General features: G+C 31.1%; 1 protein-coding gene across 1 annotated transcript; it reads right to left on the reverse strand.

Annotated features, from left to right (window-relative positions):
• Positions 1 to 4,079: 4,079 nt before the first annotated feature.
• On the reverse strand, positions 4,080 to 20,782 carry LOC128159310 (ras-related protein Rab-43-like). Its single transcript, XM_052822366.1, has 4 exons — positions 20,497 to 20,782; positions 16,349 to 16,532; positions 13,078 to 13,223; positions 4,080 to 7,393 (listed from the first exon to the last, which is right to left on the reverse strand). Exons 1-4 carry the CDS (start codon positions 20,692 to 20,694, stop codon positions 7,280 to 7,282), a joined length of 642 nt encoding a protein of 213 aa, XP_052678326.1. The 5' UTR covers positions 20,695 to 20,782; the 3' UTR covers positions 4,080 to 7,279.
• Between the last annotated feature and the right edge of the window lie 3,939 nt (positions 20,783 to 24,721).

Genomic DNA, 24,721 nt, shown 5'->3' on the forward strand with positions numbered 1-24,721 from the left:
TGCTACACTGGCTACTTTCATACCCATATAAAACACAAAAATAGCTTTTTATTGATTAAATATTACTATATGAAATTATTAGTTACTGAATCTATTAGGCAAGTATTTGATCAATTAATTTTTTTTCGTTCCGCTCAATAAAATCATTTTTGTTAACGCAAAAAATACCTGATTTTTAATTTTGAAATGAAATAACAACCAAAATCATATATGAATCATTGCGTTTAGCTTACTTTTTTATTTTTTTTAATTGAATTTTAAATTAATGACCGAATATTAGATGTATTTAAATTTGATAAAACCACATAAAAGTAACTGTAATATGAATATGTATGTTGCCTGTAAATTAGATAATCATAACTCAGCTAGATATATTCTATTTTTATACATCTTTACATTTTTTTCTTTTAGGGAGAAAACGGTAGATTGGTATACTTAAAAAGTTTATTCATTTTTGTGGGACACAACATATATTGTTAGACCATAATTAATCACCCAATTGTCTACAGTTTTTCCCGTTTTCCCGATTTCGACAAAGAACACACGACGGGTGTGACCGGTCAGCAGAGAATGCTCATTCCTCCATGGCACCCAACCCTACCTCTAAATTTTTAGGGGTCCGTGTTTACTCTGCTCCTGTTTTGTATTTTTCCCTTAGATTTAACTTTTATTTTTATTTCCAAAGTACCGTAATAAATTGAATAAAACAGCTACATATAAATTTACTCTGTTATATATACATAAATGATCTCATTCTTGCTTTGAAATTAGTGTTGCTTTCAAACATTAGAAAATGTTTTTAAAATAATTGCTTAAAGTATTGTATGTGCTTTTAGGCAATGCTAGCTACCTTCATACCAAAATGAGGCACAAAAGAAAGCTTTTTATTGATTAAAATTTACTAAATGTATATAAACATTTTCGTTACTAAATCTTTTAAGCAAGTAATGTATCAATTATTTCCTTTTCTTTTGTTCTGCTCAGTGAAATCTTCTTTAAACGCAAAAAATTCAGGATTTAAAAAAAATGAAATAACAACCTAATTCATTTTTTTTTCAAAAGTATAGTTATAATATGAATAAAACAGCTAAATAGGAAATGTCCTCGTTATATATACCAAAATGATCTCCTTCTTGCTTGGAAATTAGTGTTGCTTTCAAAATTAAACAAAATGAATTTGATTTACCTTATTTGTACTGGATTCCAAAGCTTTACAAAAGTCCTTACAAAGAGAGATATATAACAGGTTCCAGTAAATGTTCTACCAAACCTCTCTCTTTACTCCTTACTAAAATTCTTACAGTAGTGAAGGAGAAACTTCAAGAGTACTGTACAACAACATACTCCAGAAAAGGTGTGAATCAGATGTGGATACTAAACAACTCTTAAGAATTATTAGAAACTTTGAGGTAACAAATTCTTACTAATTTGCAAATCAAAAGCATCAAAACGTACTATTTTTTAAAGCTTTATACAACCATTCCTTATGACAAATTAAAATCTAGGCTTTTTCACATCATCGACAGTTGTTTATTCAATAAAAATGGAAGTCGTAAAAATGCTTACCTTGTCATTGGAAATCTAAAAAAATATTTTGTTAAAAACCATTCTGATTGCACACAAAAGTACTCTGAAGTTAAAATGTAGGAACAGCGTTGTGGCAAATGGCTTTGTTAGACATTTTAAACAAATAACAAATTATTTAACATAATTTTTTATTGATTGCACACACAAGTTTTCTGAAGTTAACATTAAAAATATGCTTGAGTTTCTGATAGACAACATCTATGTATTCTTTGGAAATTAAGTCTTCTAACAATCTGTTGGAATTCCCATGGGTACCAATTGTGCCCCATTGTTAGCAGACTTATTTTTGTACTCTTATGAAGCAGAATTTATTCTAAAACTTGTACGTGAAAAAAATAAATCACTCGCTGTGGCCTTCAACTCAACATTCAGGTATATCGACGACGTATTATTAATTAACAATTGTTATTTCCATACCTACGTCGACTCGATATAGATATATTCCAGTGAACTTGAAATAAAAGAAACCTCAGAGTCTGTGTCATCTGTAACAGTATTTTACAGGAAATGGACATTGATGGTAACCTAGCAACAAAACTTAATGATAAACGCGATGACTTCAATTTTTCTATAGTCAATTTCCTTACTTATGTAGCAATATATCTTCATCACCTGCATATAGTGTATTTGTCTCTCAGTTAATTCGATACACACGGGCATGCTCTTCGTATGAACAGTTTCTAAGGCGAGGCAAGCTACTGACAAACAAGTTGATAAAACAGGACTATCAAAGTCTCGTTTGAAGTCATCTTTTCGTAAGTTCTATGGTCGATACAACGACCTTGTCAGAAATACAATCCACTGGGTTGCATGCTGACTGACGTTTTTATACTAATTGTTAGACCATAATTAATCACCTAATTGTCTACGGACTTTTCCGGATTTTTTTTTTCGATTACGACAAAGAGCACACGGCGGGAGTGACCGGTCAGCAGAGGATGCTCACTTCTCCTTGGGACCTAATCCTACCTCTATCTTTTTAGAGGTACTTGTTGCTCTGCTTTGAATTTGTACTTCGTTTTATGGATTTTTTAGATGGTTGACAGTTTGTTATTGTAATTTTTTCATTTCAAAAATAAAAAAAAAAATTTTATGTCTAAATGAAAGTTATTTCAAAAATCATCTCAGCGCCTTTTCATTGTTTTCTAAATGAACAAGTTCCTTTCATGGAGGTACATATAGATTAAAATCATACTGCAACCATCCAGCCTAAAGTTATATCATCTGTGTTTTTTTTAGATAAGAAATTGTTTTTTTTCCCTAGAAAATAATACTAAACAGCTTCAAAGCGATTTCTGATTGTTTATTAGCAATTTACCATTGGGAAGAAACTGGATAATTGGATTATGTTAATATGATAAATTAGATAATACATAATAGAAATATTTGAAATCTGAACAAACGCAGTGCCTGGGTTATCTTTAATCAAGTATTGCAACAGTAATAGAAAAAAAATTATAGAACAAATTTATGCCCAAAAAAAGAATTAAGGAGGATAGGTGGTCAACAGATTAACCTACTTAACATTTTGAGATAGGATTTGATAATTTATGAACTTTTCTTAGGCATTGAAAAGTTTCATTTTAGCGTTTAAATTTGATTTTATATATATATATATATATATATATATATATATATATATATATATATATATATATATATATATATATATATATATATAAACTGGCAATGACTAAGGAGACCTTTTTTAAAATTAAGAGAAAAATAAAAAAATTTTGACACAAGTAAGTAAAAGAACATATATTATTTCCAACAGTTAAGAGTTAGTAAATCGTTCTGTGTTACGATGCATTCATAAAAGGTTAAAAAAAATAACTTTACACAATACTTTAGTTATCTACTAATAAGTCCAGTGATGTATATTGTTAAACGGCATATTACTGACTGATCATAAAAAAATAACCAAGAAAATTTCAAAACAAAATGAGTAAATATTTTAAACAATAATAAGAGTTTATATCTGTATCAGTTTCCCGAAAAAAGACGATGTCCAGTTCTAATATTAAAGAAAACTGGAATGCAAAGTAAATCGTATTAGAAAAAAATTATGAGTTTTTCAATTTTTCATTGTTAAAAAAACCCCCAAAATTGTCTTTCATGAGTTTTCTGTAATGTAAATGAGGAAAATTACATAAAAGTTTCGTTAAAACGAAAATTATTTGGGTTTTTTAGTAGCAAGAGTTTCATTTATTATTCCAATAAATCAAATAATGCCGCAATTCTTCACACTCAAAATTTGCACACATTAAAATTGCCATATTTAGTGCAAGAACCCATAATAGTAGAGAAATGAGAAAATGTTATGTTCATTTGATCCCTTCTTAATGACAAGTCCATAATTACTATGATTATAATCATTTGTTTTTAAAGAAGCATGTTATTTATTGTATTCTAGAATTTCTAACCATCTTTACATGAAGCGGTCACCTTATGAGGATATTTTGATCACAAAAAAAGAAGAAATCGTTGCATTGACCGTAAAAGCATTTTAATAAACAAAAACTGTATGACAAAAGTAAGAACAGAATATTGTGTATTGTGATCAACATCAATTGCTTCACCCACTCACAATGATATTCTTTTAGAAAGAAAATAATCAAAAATAACTTCCAATAAAGCAAGCAATGTTACACTCGACACCAAATGAAGTTAAAAATGGCCATAAAAACGAATGGTAAGAATGTGCTATCCATAATAAAAGATCAAATTCTGTTTAAGATGATCCCTGTTTCTGAAGAAAGTTTATTTTAAAAAAATATGCTTTTAAAACCTTCATTTAAATCAATGTGTAACTATACGAACAACCCGGATTTCATTGATTTGTTGTATACTAAGTAAATAATCTATTACTGGTACATTTTTAAAAAGTTAGCGACTCCTATAAAATTTTATCGTTAATTCCAATTAAAAAGATCACAAAAAATCTGATATAATAATTACCAAATTTCAAGAGGCAGAACATCATTACTTGTAATAAACATATATTATCGGACATTCAATACACTGAGATAAATAGTAAATACATAAATGATAAAATTCATTTAAAAGAGAGCACATTTCATTTCTATCTATATAAGATCTTGTACAGCACAACTGTAGGTCAGAGATAAATAAAAAGAGGGAATGAAAGCTCTCAAAATCCAGGTAAACAATTCAAGATACGTAATCTTTACATGAGTCAAGCTCTAAATATAAAGAAGTAGCCTTCAGTATTGTTTACATATAATGTAAATAGAAAAACATAGATCTTTAACTGTCATCATATATAATCAAAGATTAAAGACACCATGACAAACGTGTAATTGGATAGCCAAAAATGATCAGATTAAATTAAATCTTGAGGACTTACAGTAAATTTACATAATCAGTTTTGAAGGCGGGAAACAGTTTTCCCCCTTTTTAATTTATTGCTATCTACAAACACTAAAGAGAAAAGCACTGAAAAAACACAATTCACACCCAAGACATTACTTCCAAAATAAAACCTTAATTAGATACTGACATTTAATGCACTTTATTAACACTCTTTTCAAAAACCAGGGTGTTGTAAGAGTAAGTAAATAATTAAACCATTTGACTTTCATGCATAAAAGTAATCTTTTGTAACTAAGTAATATTTAAGTGGTTGGTTCTAGAAAATCAAAGATAATCTTTTCAATAGTAACACTGATATTTCCTTATCATCGAGGTGCATAAGAGTGCATCTTTCCGTTTTCAAAAATCTTTCATAATATATAAAACAAAAATACAACACGACTTCTAGTAATACATAACTCATTTAAATACAACATATGAATATATATATATATATATATATATATATATATATATATATATATATATATATATATATATATATATATATATATATATATATATATAACAGCAGGTATTTGAATTAACCGAGAAATCGCATGAAAAAGTTCAGTCAATAAAAAAAAACGATTGTAAATGGTCAGCTTTTCAACCAATGTGTCATGTGAAGTCTTTTTCGTGTATATATAAACACTCCATTTAAATACTACCCAAGTATAAAATATTCAATACATAGAACTGTTTAAAATAGTATAGATAATATAAACACAGCAACCTGAGTTATAAGGCAAATATTGCGTTTTTGCGATACTCTGGTTTCATCAATATTCGTTGAATACCAATTTTCGTTGATTTCGTTGCTAAGTTTTTCCTTGAAATTAAATATTCATTGAACTGCAATTTCTACTTATATTTTGTATTGATACGGTCATTGGCCACGAATTTACGTATCCTTGAAACTGTGTTTTTCACTTAATCCACAAAAATTGATAGCCTTGAATATTAATGAAACCACAGTATTACAACGAATTGAATATACTTCCCATTTATTTTCAATGTAGTTTTCAGTCAAGAGGAAATATTCTAAAATCTCTGTTAATAAATTTTTAAAATGAATATTTAACGTTTGTTAAAATTAGTATTTTAGTCATTTTGAGTTATCAAATAGTCAAAGCTTGATATTTCCTGATTGCAAAAACGAATATCTGAATTATGATGAAATTCACTTTAAATAAGTTTTCTATTAATTTAATTGACAGAAGTCTTAAGGAAATTGAACATCGTGCCGGAAACTTCATAAAAATTATATCTTTAACCTATCTTACGGTAAAGATCTTTAAAAAATCAAATATAATAAGTGAAACGAATAGTTGTTGTCCTTTGTACAGTGAATAATCGTTTCTGGCTTATAAATTAAGTAAAGTTCAAATCTATTTTATTTAAACTGTCATAAAAAAATAAGAAAGAATTTGGCTGCTTACGTTTACATATCGATCTTTTTATGAATTAATACACAGAAATTTTTATTTAATAGCTTTCTATAATATTATAAGATGTGAAGAAAAGTGAGTTAATTTGATAAATTAATATTTATATGTGGTTGTGTATATACTTACTCATAGTCTTACTCTCGTTTTACAGGAAAAATACAAAGGGAAAAAAATATTATCTCGTGAAGGTAATCAGCATTTCTGAATTATATTTCATTAACATTTGAAAGTAAAATAATACGTGGGCATGCTTATAATTTATGGAGTTTTCTAAAATTGCATTGTTCTTATTAAAGATTACAATATATAAACGCTTGTAGAAAAAACTCTTCCACAAAATTCTCTCAAACGTACCTGTCATACATTAGTAATATTTTTTTCAAATTCCTACACCAATTTCATGGGTGAAAAATTTTGTGTTGTATTTAATTATGCGTTAACTCCGTAAAAATAACATACATTTGATGAGTTATTTAACAAAAAAGCCATATTAGTTTTTTCGTTTCTTGAAATTGATCGTAATTAATGAAATTCAATGAAAGAAACATCAATACAATGAAATGAAAAAAAAACCTGTCAAAGCAATACTCCTCATACCAAATTTCCTTAACAAAAAAATCATTCAATTGTTTTGGAATGAACAGATTTACACTCGAATATCAGCCAAACACATTCACAACAACTTAGAACAAACAGGAAATTGTGCACATGAAATCCTTCCCCAAAATAACGCATACATCATCAATCAGACATTTTCATCTAAAATACAGTCAATTGCACAAATTATGGCTATCAACAGTACTCATCAGTGTTAGCACTATTCATATTACGCATCGGTTCAATCAATGTAGTCTGTAGATTTCATACTAGCTTCCACAGCAGTTGAAACCTCCCCCAACACTTCGAGAATTCAGCTGAATTTTACTGGAGGAAGTAGTGTTCTCGATGCCAGAATCTCCGCCATATTTTTTCTTCAATTCCTTGGAAGAAAATTGAAAGTTTATTGAGTTATATTGCAAGATAATAGCAATACTAAAGCAACAGATTGCAACATTCTGATGTGCAACTTCCAAACAGTCAAGAAAATTGCTCAGAGTTTAAGTTTACCTCCATAGATAGATTGAATTATCAAAAATAAGTCAACTGTTTGATTCCAGTTCAATAATTTATCCTTTTTCAAGTATTAGGTAGTGACGTACTCTTGATCTTTCAAATTCAACAACGTTGTGAATAGATTTAAAATATATGTACGGTCTGTTTAATCTTTTGTGAGTTTTCAACGAATACTCCACAACAAGATTTTGATTCTTTTACTTTATACAACCCCCAGAGAGTAATGAGGCTACCATAAATGTCTTTCTCTGATAAAATTTGAGTCAGCCAAGGTGATACTTGATCAATTAATAATAAACTAGGTATGTTTATTATATTAATAAAACAAAACGTATATGGATCTACCAACTACTGTGGTTTTATCAATATTCGTTGAATACCAATTTTCGTGGATTTCGTTGTTAAGTTGATCCACGAAATTCAATGTTCATTGAAGTGCAATTTCTATTAAGATTTTGTATTGATATGGTCATCGGTCTCGAATTTACGTATCCTTGAAACTGTGATATTCACTGTATCCACGAAAATTGATAAGCTTGAATATTAATGAAACCACAGTAATTTGTTAAAATTTTTTGCACTTACAAGATTTGATAAGAAATAAACTTTCAATGACTCAACATCATCAAGACTGCCACGTTATCAACAGAATGATATGCAAAATTGAAAGGTTTCGTAATCATTGCTTAAAGGGGTTCCTTTCTAATTTTTACATTACCTTTATTATGAATAACACTTCAAGAAAAATTTGTCTTTACTTTTCATTTACTTTTGAAAATTGTTTTTTTTTTTAAAGAGTAGGACGTTTTTAAAAATTTATTTCTGTGAAAAGTGATTAAAAAATCCGAACTATGCATGTCATGAAAAACTTTTTTTTTCAAAAACAGCAAGCGTATACGATCAATAGAAAAGAAGAAAAAATATAATTCTAATCTTAGTGTATGAATTGTTAGTATATGATTTCTCATTAATTCTATGTCGAATGATAATTTTTTTTAAAGCATATGTATTCCTCTCTTTTGCATCCGAATAAAACAATATATTCTACGTAAATGGTATTTCCTACCACTCTTCATTATTAATACCACAAAATACAATTAAAACAACGTGAGAAATGCATCGTACCTTAGTGTAAAGAACGAATCGTAATGCTTGAGGTGTTTCGTTTAACCTTGTATGATGTCAATCTGTCCATTAACTGTTTAATACTTTCCACACTATCCCTAAAAACTGTAACTTTATAACTTAAAGAGCTTGGTTTCTTATCAATGAATTGAGATTAAAGATGTATTTAGCCCACATTCATTTAGCATGTGAGAGACTGACAGTGGATTTCAAATTTGTAGGGTATGTCCCAAAGGTGAAGTACATGTTCCGACTAATTACATGTAGGACTGGAAGTGAATATCAGTTTCACATTTATAAATTATAATGCTTCCAAATTCAATTCATTTTTTTCTCAAAACTTGATTAGGATGCATGTAAAAATAAAAATGCAAATGTAGTTAAACACAGATATAAAAAAGTATTTAAATAATTTCTTCAAATCATTAAAAAATAGAGTTCAGTATCTGAATACTGAAGAATATAAATTTTGATTTGCAAAAAATACCCTCAAAAAACATATAGCAATTCAAGAACAAAAATGAAAATGAATATAAAGAAGTATTAATTCTGGCCTACTAGTTCTAGATTTAGGCAATTTATTTAACTTTTCTTACATGCAACTAATGAATGAAATTTTAATAGTTAATAAGAGTTTATTTTAATTCTAGCATACAGATATTGTAGCGAACTGTTTCGTAGACACTAAAGTATGGAATGCCTCAACTACCTTATGTAGATAATCTTCATAATATGATGATACTTAAACATTACTTGCTGATAATTAAACATTACATGATGCTACTTTAACATTACATGCTGATACCTCAACATTATGTGATGGTACATTGCGTGCTGATACTTCAACATTACATGCTCACCTGATAGTTTAACATTACATGATGCTACTTTAACATTACATGCTGATACTTCAACATTACATGCTGATACTTCATTACATGATGATACTTCACTATGCAGTGGTTCTAAAAATAGGGAAGTGTCACCTTGGGATCAAAACACGCTAAAACTCAGAACATGCACCTGGATGCCTGTAAAGTTTTAACACTGGGCTGTTTTTCTGTTTCAGAGATTGATCAGATAGGACTTAAATTTTAAGGCCCACTGAGACTAGGTTACATCAAGTTACTCAACAAATGCTACTGTTTGATTAAGTGTTGTCTTTTAAAAGGGTCATTTTAATTTTTTTTTTTAAATGGCTGCATGGTGAGACCATTGGAGCTCAGCGCATAAAAATCAGGAGGTATGAAAAATCCCTTAGGGGATTTTAATTTGGTCTAAAATGTGCATTCAGAATCCAATCTAGCTTTTGGCGCTCAGTCAGAGCGGACAGCTAAAAATATTAATAGCACCCAAACAGAATTCTGTCATTCATGTTCGATTGGACTTGATTGATGGGCTCTCCCTGTATCCATATGTAGGAGTGGACAATGTAAGCACTGATTTGTTCAACAGTACAGTTACTGCTAAAATCAGATTCAACAGCAAAGCAATGTTTTATCCTTTGGATGAATGGGGCCATGATCTTATAAGCTGTATGTGTGGTTATCGTAATACATTGCACCCAAACAAATTGTATGTTCCGCCATTATTTTTATTCAGTAGAGATCCTCTCTTATGAGCTGTAGTGTACTATGTACTTCTTCAGTTCCAGCCTTTTTTTTTTACATGTATTTATGCAGATGCATTAGGTTACTGAGATTAAGCAATATAAGCCAAGCTCATTTTAATTACTCTCCTTTTAACCGACATGCTTTTTGTGGAAACTTACATAATATAAAATAACATTTTTACGAACTGAACATTTCATTTTTTTTAAACAAGGTGAAAACACATATATGTAAATATAGAAATTCAATCATATGTAGATTAATAGATCAAATATTTTAAAATATGGGGCAACTGACCCCCCCCCCCCTCTTTTTTTAAAATTTACTTGTCGAGATTGAGTGGTAGGTCTGTGTCCCTCTAACTAAATGATGCTTACGCTAAAAGCCTGCACTGGGATCTACTGGTTGATTGCTTGTACTCTGATTCCTTTAAAAGTCCCTCACGCACATATAGCATCATTTATTGGGAGGGCCCAGTGTTAAAAACTTTAAGGTATCACAACACTATTTTTTCGAAGGTTCACGTCAAAACATGGCTGAGTGAAAATAATTCCCGAGTTCCCCTTCGCCAGCGACAGGGACTGTACTTTTTTTTGAGATAAAAAAACAACATGTAAAATGCCTGATTTTCCCACCTTTGTAAAAATACGAGGTCACTTGAATTTTTGATGCCAGTTGTTTAGGCAGGGGTGTGAAAGGGCTCGGACATGATTTACGAGCACATGTGTAACTTTGATGTAAACAAACTCTCGTGCCTTTGTGGATGGCTGTGTGTTTTTTGCTACTAAATTGGTTAGGAACAATTGTTTTAAAAGTTGTAAAGAGGAATTTACCCAGAAGTTTGTTTTAAACTTGCTACCCGTATCTAAAGTTGCGTAATTTTGGTAAGAATATATAGTAAAAATAAATAGTGTTGTGCAACCTTTACAGACATCCATGTGATTTGAGTTTTAGCGTATGTCGATCCCAAGGTGACGCTTCCCTATTTTTAGAACCACTGCATAGTGAAGTAACATCATATAATGAAGTATCAGCAAGTAATGATAAAGTATCAGCACATAATGTTAAAGTAGCATCTTGTAATGTTAAAGTATCAGCATGTAATGTTGAAGTATCAGCATGTAATGTTAAAGTACAATCACGTAATGTTGAAGTATCAGAATGTAATGTTAAAGGTTGAAGTATCAGCACGTAATGTTAAAGTATCAGCATGTAATGTTGAAGTATCAGCACATAATGTTAAATTTAAGTACCATCATGTAATGTTAAAGTATCAGCATGTTATGTTGAAGTATCAGCATGCAATGTTAAAGTGTCATCATATTATGAACTTCAAGATTATCTAAGGCGTTTCATACTAAAGCATTTATCAATAAAATACCAATATTCCAAAGAGTTTACACCTGGAGGATTTAATGGCTATTAAAGATACATGCATGCCTGTGCAAGTCATTTTCATATCTTATGACTTATAGAACAGTCACGCTTTCGAAATTTCAAGTGAATATATCCATGTTGTTCCAAAGCCATAAAAAACTAACCTCTGCAGATTACAAACAAATCACCATAATTTACCACAAAATAATAATAAACAACAATTATTGTTAAGTCAACAATATATTTTAGATTGTGTGCAAGTTCGATCATTTTTTCCCATTTATTTCACATTACAGATTTTTTAGTGCATTTTATATAACACTGAGCAAAAATAATAATTTAAAAATGCAACAAAAAAGTTTCATTTACTTCAGAATTAATCAAAAGTTATGCTTTTAAAAAAATTCCTGAACTTAATGAGTATTAAGTTTATTATTTAATAAAACGTTGTGATTCAAGTTCACCATTTTTCATCATGTTCATAAAAAAAATATGGGATTTTTGTCCTTTTCTCTCTATTCTCATTTTGTAACTCTCTTTGATGGGTATCTTGTACTTTAAGCAATCAATTATCAAACTCCACATTATTTGTATAGCTTGTTAGGGAAATTACATTTATTTCAACACTACAGAGATTTCTTTCTAAAAAATGGGAAGGAGCCATCAAATTCATGAAAACGAGAAAATTTAGGCAGTGCAGCAAGTATGTAATGGTACCTGATGATGTTATTTACTGTTTTTATGATAATTATGTCAGATATCAAATAAATCTATACACACTGTTACATCACATCACTATAGTCTATTATCATTGCATTGTGATGTCACTTTATTTACCCCCAGCTTCAGCAGGGCAAATGGAAATTTACATCAGGCTTGATAACCAATCAGATCCCCTTTTACTCGAATTAAATACAGTAAAACCCGTTTAGTACGAACACGGATATTGCGAATTTACGGATATAGCGTAGTCATCTTGGATCCCCAGCTATGTAAATTTACCGAATTTCTTATACGGTTATAACGAATTACGGATATAACGAAGAAATTTCTTAGGTCCCAGTGACTTCGTTATAACCGAGTTTTGCTGTATGTTGAAAATTGCATTTTTTTCCCTTTATAAATAAATGGTTTTGGGTGGATTTTCCTCTTCATTCTTATCTTTGATGTTTTGTTGTATATTACAGATTCTGAGATTCATGTATCATAAAATACAGTCAGTCTATGCTTTTTTGCAAAATGACTCACAACTGCATGGTACTATATATAAATATATTCATCACAGTGCTTACTTTGTTTGAAATTCAAATTAAATTATTTAGTTAAAAATATTTTCTAGAAAGACTTTCAAGCACTATTTTATATTATTAATACATCCATGCACATCAAGTCTTATCAACAGATGGTTACTTTCCTGTGTATTGTGAAACATAATTTACCTTCGCCATTTCCATAAAGAGTTCTTCTATATTAGTGTTTTCTTTAGCACTGGTTTCTATGGCATCAACCATCCCATGATGCTGAGCAAAAGCTTTGGCCTCTGATAAATTCACCTCCCGCAGGTGCTCCATATCTTTCTTGTTTCCTTAAATTATGAATATATTATCATTCATCAATTAACAAATTAAAATAATATTATGATAATTTATATAATGCAAAATTGAATTTTGATAGATAACGAATCTTCATTCCTGGGCATTGTACATGTACTTGTTGGGTTTTAATTTCATGCATTGGGAAATTGTTTTAGGACCTCAAAAACAAAGTTATCAATTTTCATTACATACTGTGGAATCATTTAATTTCGTGGGGGCCAATTTTCGTGGATTATTGTTTTTTTGCTTATTCGTGGGGATCTAATTTCGTCAATGATTCAGTTTTTAGTCTCAGTAGGTAAATCAAACCTTTTATAATTAGTTTTCATTGAGGATGTAAATTCGTGGGCGAGGGCTACCCACGAATACCACGAAAATTGAGCCACCACGAATTCTAATGATTCCACAGTAAATAAAACCAGTTTAATGCTGTAGAAGTAGAAATATTTGTTGAAGTATTTAATTTTGTTAGTTTCGTTTGCATTTTAAATCAAGGAATTTAAATCCATGAAGAATTTTTAACCAAAGTGATAATGAATACAAAAGAGTTACCATATGACGAAATTACATGCTAATGGAATTTTATTTTGTTAAAAAACAACAAAATTTTGACCCAACGAAAATATGTGCTTCTTCAGGACATGTGAAATATTCTTGCTCTTATCAAGGACCAAGGAAGCAAGGTAAAGAACACTAACTCTTGTAAACTTGTAAGAAAGTAAATTAAGAACCATAAATAATATCTTTTACAAATGCTGAATTACTTACACCTGTATACACTGAAAATCATTTGGACGATTGATTTTGTTGTTATTTCTATTTCCTTGAAATATGAATCAATAAATCATTTTCATCTTTTTCTCTGTTTAAGAACATGTAAAAGTGTAAGTTTCCATCCTGCTTACATAATAGAAAAGGAAATTGAGCAATACATAAAATTTACATTTATGTGTACTTTTTATCTGACAATTAAATCTACAGCTAGGACACAGTATACACAAAATCGTTTCATTGAATTGAACTTTGAGTCTTGACTTCAATCATTATTATATAGAAGACATCATAGTGTATTGTTAAGTCTAATTTTGTTTGTGCTTTAATTAATATTTGCATACCAAATATATATTGTAATCTAGAGAAGAAAACTGTCTCCTAAATAATACTGTGTTATCCAATTTTATGGATGTTCCTTTTTTTCAATTGATTCACCAAACTATTAAAGCAAGTCAACCATTAATTTGCTTACAGCAGGGTACTGCTCTTGTTGTTTCAAAATCATTTTACTTCTGAAATTTATTCTAATTTGGTAAAAAAAAATTCAACTTTCATAGATACAACAAAGAAAAGCATACTTTGAAAAAAAGAAAATGAAATTAATATATACAACTGGTACACATTTTTACAGTCATTCAAAGTTTTATATACTTTCATCCATCAATGAATTACTTGATCAAGCCCCCTAGTTTCACATGTATGTTAATCTTACATGACTTAGTACTTTATAGCGAGATCTACGAGAATCAGCAAGACAAATTTAGACAGTAAAAACAATAACGATGTAAGCTACATACAGTCAATGTTACCTCTAAAGTTCACCTCAGTACACTTTCAATCAAAAATAATCGTGTGACGTCACAAACGTTTACACATTGATCCGATATATTTTTTCGGAGTCAGTAAATTTTGACCCACAATTCATAGAACCAATGGTTTCCAACCTCACGTTCCAACATCACGTTCTCCCGAGAATCAAAGTACAAAGTGTAAAACCTTTGAAAAGCTTATAAGATGTGTAATTTTAAGAACATCATGCTTTTTAAGTAAATAAGACAGTATACTTCGCATACTTTTATTTCTCAGGGGAGTTTTAAAGAGTAAGACGACACTTAACCAACGTCAGCTTTGACGTCACAATAAGCACTGATAAGGGGAAATTACTCTAATTGAAGTTATTGTAAATCTGCTGAAATGACCAAAATCCTCTTAAAATCTTGCAAAGGCTAAGATAAAGAACAGCTGACGAATAAGGACATTTCTTCAGATACAGGAAACAGTTGTAAATTGCACTAATTTGGATGAATGCTCACAAATATTTTATTCACTATAATTACGGTAATTTCCTGAAACGTAACGTTATATACGTAGCAGCGCCTTTTTTTAAAGGGGGTGGGTGGGTGGATGGCAGCCTCATCCAAAAAATCTTTGCAAGCAAAAAGAAAAATAAATCATGAAAATTCTAGTCCTTCAGCTATTTAGCAGTTCAATGGTTTCTTTATTTTCACTTCCATTTATTACATGCGGGGGGGGGGGGGGGGGGGGGGGGGGGGGGGGGGGGGGGGGGGGGGGGGGGGGACAACACCATGTTCTTTTAACATGATAAGCAAATATTTTTAAGCGTAAATTAAAAATAAAATTAAACATTAATTATTTTTTTTTAAGTGGAGGGGCAAATCCATGGTAAGTCGATTTTCTATGTATAAATTGACAAAAATGAAAAAAATTTTAGCATGGGGGGAGCTCTATGATGAGTCAAGTTTTATATGTAAGTTTAAGAAAAAATGTCTACTGCAAAAAAAAAGGGGGAAATCAATCAATCAATCATAATCACAATCACTTTAAAAGAGGAGATGTAGTGCAATGAATATTTATATATTAAAATCTTTATTATTTAACAACATTGTATCTGAGATTAAACTATTGTTCTACATATAAATAAATGAATTATAACAAATCTTATAAACTATGAATAATGAAAATTTACTGAAAAATAGGTATGTTTTATTTTTTGGCATTCAAATTTCACGTTGTTAATTTTATTTTATTAATTTATTATAATTCATTGTTTGATCACATGCTGTGCTCGCCCCAACGGTCGCACCGTAAAACATATTACTTTAAAAGTAAAATCATTCCTAAAATCTGATAACTCACAAGGCATTTAAATTACACGGCTAGTAGTATTGCAAGTTTTAGAGAGTGAGCAAATATCTATAAGATAAACATGATAGGATGAAAATTCATTTGTCATATTAAGTGCCACATGATCTTTAAAGCATTGAGGAAGTAACGCAAGTTCTCCCAGTAAGTGGTTTCCACTTTATATAAGAGTAATCACCTATTATACACTGCACAATGTTTGGTCCCGCATATCTTTTTACATCTTCGATCCATCGAGGCACACTTTCAAAGGACCCCTTTTTGGTGATGTCATAAGCAATGATAACACCATTGGCACTACGGTAGTAGCTTTGGGTGATGGTTCGAAACCTCTCTTGACCGGCAGTATCCCAGATCTGGAGCTGAAACATATAATTAGACATGTTATAGATAAATAGTTAATGACATCATAAATTTTCTTGCATTAGTCTACGTTACTCCTTTGGCTTTTCAAAACTTGGTATCCATTAGATTTAGCTGCAGATCTTTAGCTAATGGGAAAACTTGGTTTGAATAATTATACCAAGCCACGTTAGTTCATCACATACCAAAATTTTACAATTTATGATATAAATAAGTTTGCATTAGTTTTGGCCTGATCAATCTAAATTCCTTACTCATAGTGTGCAAATAACTTGGTACTTAATATAAAAATATTCTTCTGACATTTTATTTCAACTGAAATCACTTAACTTGTTTATAAATTTCTCATAAATACTCTAACAAGCCACATGAGGGGAACCAGTGTGACTTGTTGTCATGTTTTGTAAAAGGGGTCTCTCAATTTACAAATGAATTTTTAAAATATGGATCACTTTCCTAGGTCTGTCTTCAAGAGAAAGTCTGAGGCAATTAATTTTAGTGATAACAACTTTGTCAAATGTCTGAATGATTTGTTGGAAGTACACGCTACACATATTTTCCCAGAATGCAATTAACTTTGTCCCAAGTTTAAGTTTCAACCACTTTCTGCTTAATATTTTGAAAATCATAAATACCTTTGTGCCCAAACAACAGTCATTCACCACTGCCAACCATGTGAATGAAAAAAGTCCATTTTTCTGTTTTGAAACACACCCTCTACCACTTCTTGTTTAAATTGACACAGACCCACACAAAAATTCTATCAGTATTTTGTATTGCAAACAAAATGAAAAGTATCCAAATGATATATTTTCGAAATTGGGCAAAGGGGTCATGAGGATTTCTAATGGATAAAATTTGTTATGTACCCAAAAGAAATTTCATTTTCATTCTTCTGAATTCCTTATGGTAATTAAATTATAAATAAGAGGAAAAAAGATGAAAGAAGAAATGATTTCAATTATTTTTTCACTGACATGTATGATGTATGTGTATTTACTACTTATTCAAAAAAGGGACAGAATACATTATTATCATTATATACAAACATAGGTAATCACAGATTACAAAGCTCACCGAGACGAGGCATCAACTTTATGAGGCATCACCTTTAAAACCACCTTTATCATATGATATGAAAATCATAGTTAATGATCTTGGATATTCATGGATACTGTTTTGACACAATATCGTATATCATATGTAAAAAAATTGTATGATAATCCTATGTTCATTTCATACATTATTATAAGATACAATGTTTATCAATACAATAATATAAAATATGATATTGCATCCAATGATACTTACAATATATATCATTTAATACAATATAATACTGTAATAAATATTGATGCAATATGATTTTGTAACATATAATATGACATTGTATCGTGTTATACATTATTGTATTTAATCACATAATACAATATCATAATATCTAATATAAATACAATATAGCATTATTTGATACTATATCATATCACATAATACATCACAATATTGTAACATATGGTATTATATTGTATAATATAGTATAATTTTGTATTGTATGATATTGTATCATATTTGATACACAATATTGTATCATATGATACAATATAATTTGATAAACATTGTTTCATATCATATGATACAATATCATCTGATACAGTACGATATTATATAATACAATATCATTTTATACAATATCATATCATATGATACAATATCATATTATACAATATCATATTATATGATATCTTATAATATCATATAATACAATTTCATGTATTATATAACAATATATTATATAAACCAATATCATATTATACAATATTGTATCATACGATATGCTATAATTATAATATACAATATCGTATCATATGATACAATATCATATATGCAATATAATATGAAACAATATCATTCGATAAAATAATATATTATACAATATCATATTCTACAATACTGTATAATAATATACAATACTATACATAACAATATCATAATACAATATCATATAATAATGTACAAAAAAATTGATACAATATCATATCATATCATATAACTTTTTACAATATAATGTATGATATTACATTGTATCATATAAAACAATAGTGTATCATATCATAGAATACTATATCATAGGAATCATGTTAAATCATTTAACAACAAACACATCTATCAAGCAGGTTTGAGTGAGGTAGGAGAATTTTTAGCATCCTTGATAATGGAGATCAGGCTCTGCATCTGAAGCTACCTCTGCAATTCATTTATATTATAGTTAAATCAATTATGCAAGCTATTATCTATAAAACATGTAACCTGTTCTAAAAAACTAAACCTCATCCAGCATCCGAAACCTATGGCTCAGATTCAGCATTCAAGCCTGTCAGATGCATCAGTATCATGAGATGCATCATCCCTGCAAGTTTGGTGATGTAAGGACCAGTAATAACTAAGATATAATCATCAGAGGGCACCTGCTCTAAAAACTTTAACCAGCTCTTAAAACCTTAACCTCATCCAGCATCCGAAACCTATGGCTCAGATTCAGCATTCATGCCTGTCAGGTGCATCAGTATCGTAAGACGCACCATCCTTGCAAGTTTGGTGAAGTTAGGACCAGAAATAACTAAGATATATTTTTTAGCATCCTTGATAATGGAGATCAGGCTCTGCATCTGAAGCTACCTCTGCCATTCATTTATATTATAGTTAGATCATATATGCAAGTTTGAAATAGTGCTATTACCTACATATATTAAACATGTGAACTGTTCCAAAAAAACTAAACCTCATCCAGCATCCGAAACCTATGGCTCAGATTCAGCATTCAAGCCTGTCAGGTGCATCAGTATCATAAGACACACCATCCATGTAAGTTTGGTAAAGTTAGGACCAGTAATAACTAAGATATGATCATCAGAGGGCACCTGCTCTAAAAACTTTAACCAGCTCTTAAAACCTTAACCTCATCCAGCATCCGAAACCTATGGCTCAGATTCAGCATTCAAGCCTGTCAGGTGCATCAGTATCATAAGACGCACCATCTATGCAAGTTTGGTGAAGTTGGGACCAGTAGTAACTTAGAAATGGCTATCAAAGGGCACCTGCAACAAAAACTTTAACCTGCTCGAAAAACCTAACTTCATCTAGCATCCGAAACCTTCGGCTCAGATTCAGCATTCAAGCCTGTCAGGTGCAAAAGTATCATAAGACACACCATCCATGCAAGTTTGGTGAAGTAAGGACCAGTAGTAAGTAAGATATAATCATCAGAGGGCACCTGCTCCAAAAACTTTAACCAGCTCTAAAAACCTTAACCTCATCCAGCATCCGAAACCTATGGCTCAGATTCAGCATTCAAGCCTGTCAGGTGCATCAGTATCATAAGACACACCATCTATGCAAGTTTGGTGAAGTTTGGACCAGTAGTAACTTAGAAATGGCTATCAAAGGGCACCTGCAACAAAAACTTTAACCTGCTCCAAACACCTTAACCTCCTCCAGCATCTGAAATTCATGGCCCAGATTCAGCATCCAAGTCTCTCAAGTCCATTAGTAGGTCCAGATGCATCATTCATGCAAGTTTGGTGAAGATAGGACAAGTAATAAGTTAGATACAGGACCTGCAACAAAAACTTTAACCAGGTCCGGACGCCGACGCCGACGCCGACGCCGAGGGTATAGCATAAGCTCCCCCCGACTTCGTCTCGGTGAGCTAAAAATAAAGTTTTTTCCAAATTTTAGCATATGAAGAACTTTAGCTCTACATAATGTCAACCTGAGTTTTTCCATAGAGCTACATATCTGCAGCTTCAATGTACAAGAGATTTATTTACAATATTCACTGCAAAATGAAAGTATACATACGATCTCTTCCCCCTCTTATGAATTTGAAATCTTGAAAGTTTGAAACGAAACTAGAGAGAGGGTACTTTTATTTGATACACATTAGGTTGGACTACTTGTGGGTACCTTTATCAGCTTCCCATCAATCTGTAACGTCTTCATGGTAAAGTCCACCCCAATGGTCGATCCATGTTTCTCGACGTATGTTCCCGACTTGAACCTCTGTACAACGCAAGTCTTTCCAACTCCGGCGTCCCCAATTAACACAATCTTAAAAAGATAGTCAAATGTGTCGTCCGAGTTTGTTCCTGGATACGGTCCCATCTAGTCAGCTGATGTGTGTCAATGAGATCATCTGTGTCGTGTTTTTGTTGTGAAAACGTAAACCGGAAGTGGTTGAGTGGAGAAGTGTCAGTCAACTCGTGCAAAGACTACTTCGTTCTTAAAAACGGTTTCCAATCGTACTTAGTTGAATCAGTTTATCAGTATAGTTTGAATCAACACTTTCCAAAAGTTATGTTCACCTTCGTTGAAAACCCTTTATAGTGATCCGCTAAGTATTAGCCTAAGTAATAGACCTATAAGGGTTTTGTCCTAACTTTGCCAAAGACATTGAAATCCCTCTCCACCTTGTATGAAATAGGGATCCACAGTAAGAAATCAAAGTACTGAAAGTACTGTTAGACGGTGGCGTCGTTTGAAAGCGGCATATTACATGTAACAATGAGTGATGTATGATAATAATTTTTGTCGAAAACCGCGGCCAGTATCGCATACATGTATTAATACTTAACGCTTACTCGCACAACTGGTCGTGAGTTGCCTACATGGATAATTCTGTGGAAATCGTAGCTGTGATCTCACTCTACACTTGTAGATGCTGTGTCTCCTGGTCGTCATCTTTTGGGAAAAACCAAAAGATTTATCACAGTAGTCTTTGTCGTATAGAAGTTTGTATCTATATTTTGTATCAATATGTTTGTATCTATATCAGTTGATTCATCACAGTACGCCCAAATATTTGATTGTTTGAAGCAGGTTTTTTCCCTTTTGACCTTTGGGTTGACCCCGCAAAGGGGAACAAGTTTTGAAAAGAGTGGATTGGACTATTGTGCTTTAAATATATTGTAGATTTCTCAAAGTAACGAGAACAAATAAAGCTTTGGTATGATAAAATACTTATTTTTACTAACTGTTTGGGCATACATATAGTATGTTAATTGTCCCTCTCGACAGCATTTTTCCTCATTTTCTTCACGGGGAAAAAGTTGCAGTCTTGTGGATCATCACATCTCATAGTCAGTAAATACATTTAGGTGTAAAGAAAACGGAATGGGTTTACAAGAACCTATTTGATGAAACTGGTATTGCTTTTGGAATGCACGTCATCATGAAACAGAAGAGTAAATCAATATTTTATCTTCGACTTTGGTGGATTATTTCCATTTCCATTTGCTCACAACGAAAGTGAATGAAAATTTTAAAAAATATCATACAACATTCGGTCGCGGCAGTTTCATTAATCAACGTTTTAAACATTTAATTGTTCTATTGTATTTAGCTATAGATTTATTCAAATCATTTGAATGAATTCGGGAAAGTCACATGTATATTTTATTGCTTCTCAGTACACTTTAACACGCATAAATTACTTGCTACATTAAACTTTTCTAGTAAACTTACAATAAATATTGATTATTTATACAAAATAAGTTTTTAAAAACACCAAACAAACAAAATTCAAGCTGAACGCACGTTTTCCTGACCGTACAGCTGTGAATATAAAGAAGATGGGGGGATAAGATGGCGCAACTGCCCTTTTGGTTTAGTCGTAAAATACAATTTCAAATTTAGCATTTTTTCAATCAAATATATTTGATATGTTATTATACAAGTTTACAAAATGGTAATTTCTAACTATATTCAGTTTAAAATATTTCAAAAAGATAAGAAAAAAATAATAAATCTTTAAGTTTTGGTGGTATCGAACCCACAACCTAAAAACCCGAGTTCTATAAAGTTTCCTAATGGCTGGTGCTCTAACCACTGAGCCATTTCATTCACAACAAAGTTCGTTGTTTAAATGCTATATGAGACTATGACCACGAATTTACGGACTTGTATAATATTTCTAAAACGTTCAATTGTTGAGCTACAAAATGACATTTTTGAACTGTAGTGGGTCATCTCTCCACATTTTTGTTGAGTACAATCGGTTTAAATTCCATTAAACCACATTTAGACTGTAAAAAAAATATTGAGCTCAGACCCACTCTATGAAAGAAAATGCATTGAAGTTTTAAAAATTACACGATTAGGAGGTTTTGACACGCATACGCCAGTTTAAATCAATATATTGCAAGTATTTAAAATATTTAAAGATTACAACCCGATGTTACGTTAAATATACATTGTTTTTCATTATTTTTTTTAAAAAAGTATCAGATTTAATGATATTTTAATTTTGCCGTATCTAATCATTCCTCATATGGGCATTTTACACGCCTTATTCACCCATCTTCTTTGATTTTATTCTTTGCATGTACTAGACAATAGATCTAGGGTTCGCAAATCCCAGCAAGCTATATTTCTGTAGCTCAGCAGAATTCTACAGTCATCAATGAAGCACATTTTGTTGCCTTCATGTTTCATTATTTATCGCAAATATAGCATGGATGTATACGCTACGGCCGATGTAGCATTGCGTTAAGTGATGACACTTTCTAACCGACGTGTATTTCAATTGCGAGTCGCAACAAACTGGCGCATTTATGTAGGCCCGCCTATTTGTAAATGCATGTTGACAAAATGATGCTAACACTTGGAAACAAATGTCGAAGAAAGTTCATAATAGAGTTGTACTCGCGAGTTAAAAATTATTTGAGAACAAACGGGGCGATGTTTACGTACATATGTAAATAATGTTATCTGTTAGTGAAAAAATGCCCCCAAACCAAAGAAAAGATTCTCTAAAACATTTAGCAGGGACGGGCGCATATGAATTAAAGTCACTATTTGTACTTCGCTCATCGAATTACGTTTTTTAGTTCATTGTGAAAAAATTCGACAGAAACTGTTTAGTTAACAAAATATTATATCTTACATTGCCGTTCACAATGTATCATAAATGTATATGGAATATCGCATGTTTTTTTCTCAAAAAAAGCTAGAGTTTGCTGCAAATTAGAGATACACGAGCTGACACGCCGTGAAATCCATAAGACGTTTTACAGCATATGTAAAAAAAATCTGAACTAAAAATCTTTAAAACATCGTAAAATGTAGTTTATAAACATTTAAAATGGCGACTCGATTTGAACGTGAATTTTACAATCTGACGTCGATTAGCGTGTTTGAGAGAAAGTCAGCAGCAAGTAAAGCGTCAACATCTCCAGGAAATATTGTCTGATGAATATTGAGGTGCCTGTAATAAAATTAATGTTTCTACAGACTGAGTGAGGTACAAAATAAGGTACATTGTAAATCACAGGTCGGTCGAAAATTTAACACATTTGTATCGTAAATTTAAAGTTTTTTGTGTGTTTGAAAACACATGCGCACTTGTAGAAGAAACTGTGCCATTGATCGGTTGAAGTTCAATAAAATGGAATTTATGTAATATTCATTGTCAGTATCTGTTGTGAATTCTTTGGAATAAGCTACAATAACAAAAAATATACTGCTCAACTAAAACTAATGCGTTGAAAATGGCTGAATTTATCGATGAAGTATAATTGCTGAAATATGAAATGGCAAACCAGTTTAAATAGTGTGTTTCTGACAATTATTTATATCATAAAAAAACAAGAAGCAATTATTGTGAGATCTCTTGACCAATTATCGCAGTGATATAGTTTATGCAGTCCTGATACAGAGTTAAACGTCAAAACTGGCAGTTGGTGCTTACATTATTAATACCGCGTAAGCAGATAGGGTAACGGCTCATTTAAAATAAAACACAATTTCATACATTATTTAAATGTATGTACAAAATAATTTGCAGCTATAATGCTTAAAATATCTGATAAGATTAAAATTAGTTTTCATACTGAAATCGACACGTAGATAAAACATTGTCTGTATAGCGCTGCATACATGTACCTAACCGAGTTATCGTTCGTTATCCGCTAGGGTCCCCGTGAGAAATACTCTTCCGGTCAGGACCGTAGCAATAGACCGTGGCTATTTATAGCCACCGTCTAAAAAGTACCAAAAAAATATCACACAACGTTTGGTAGCATGTACAAAATATTTGGTATTAGTGTGACTCTGCAAAGGAACAAACCCTTTACGTTTCAGCTCACCTGAGCTGAACGCTTACGTGAGTTGTTTGTCCCTGCTGTGCGTCAGC

The sequence above is a fragment of the Crassostrea angulata genome, chromosome 8, assembly GCF_025612915.1.
Source record: "Crassostrea angulata isolate pt1a10 chromosome 8, ASM2561291v2, whole genome shotgun sequence".
Classification (NCBI taxonomy): domain Eukaryota; kingdom Metazoa; phylum Mollusca; class Bivalvia; order Ostreida; family Ostreidae; genus Magallana; species Magallana angulata.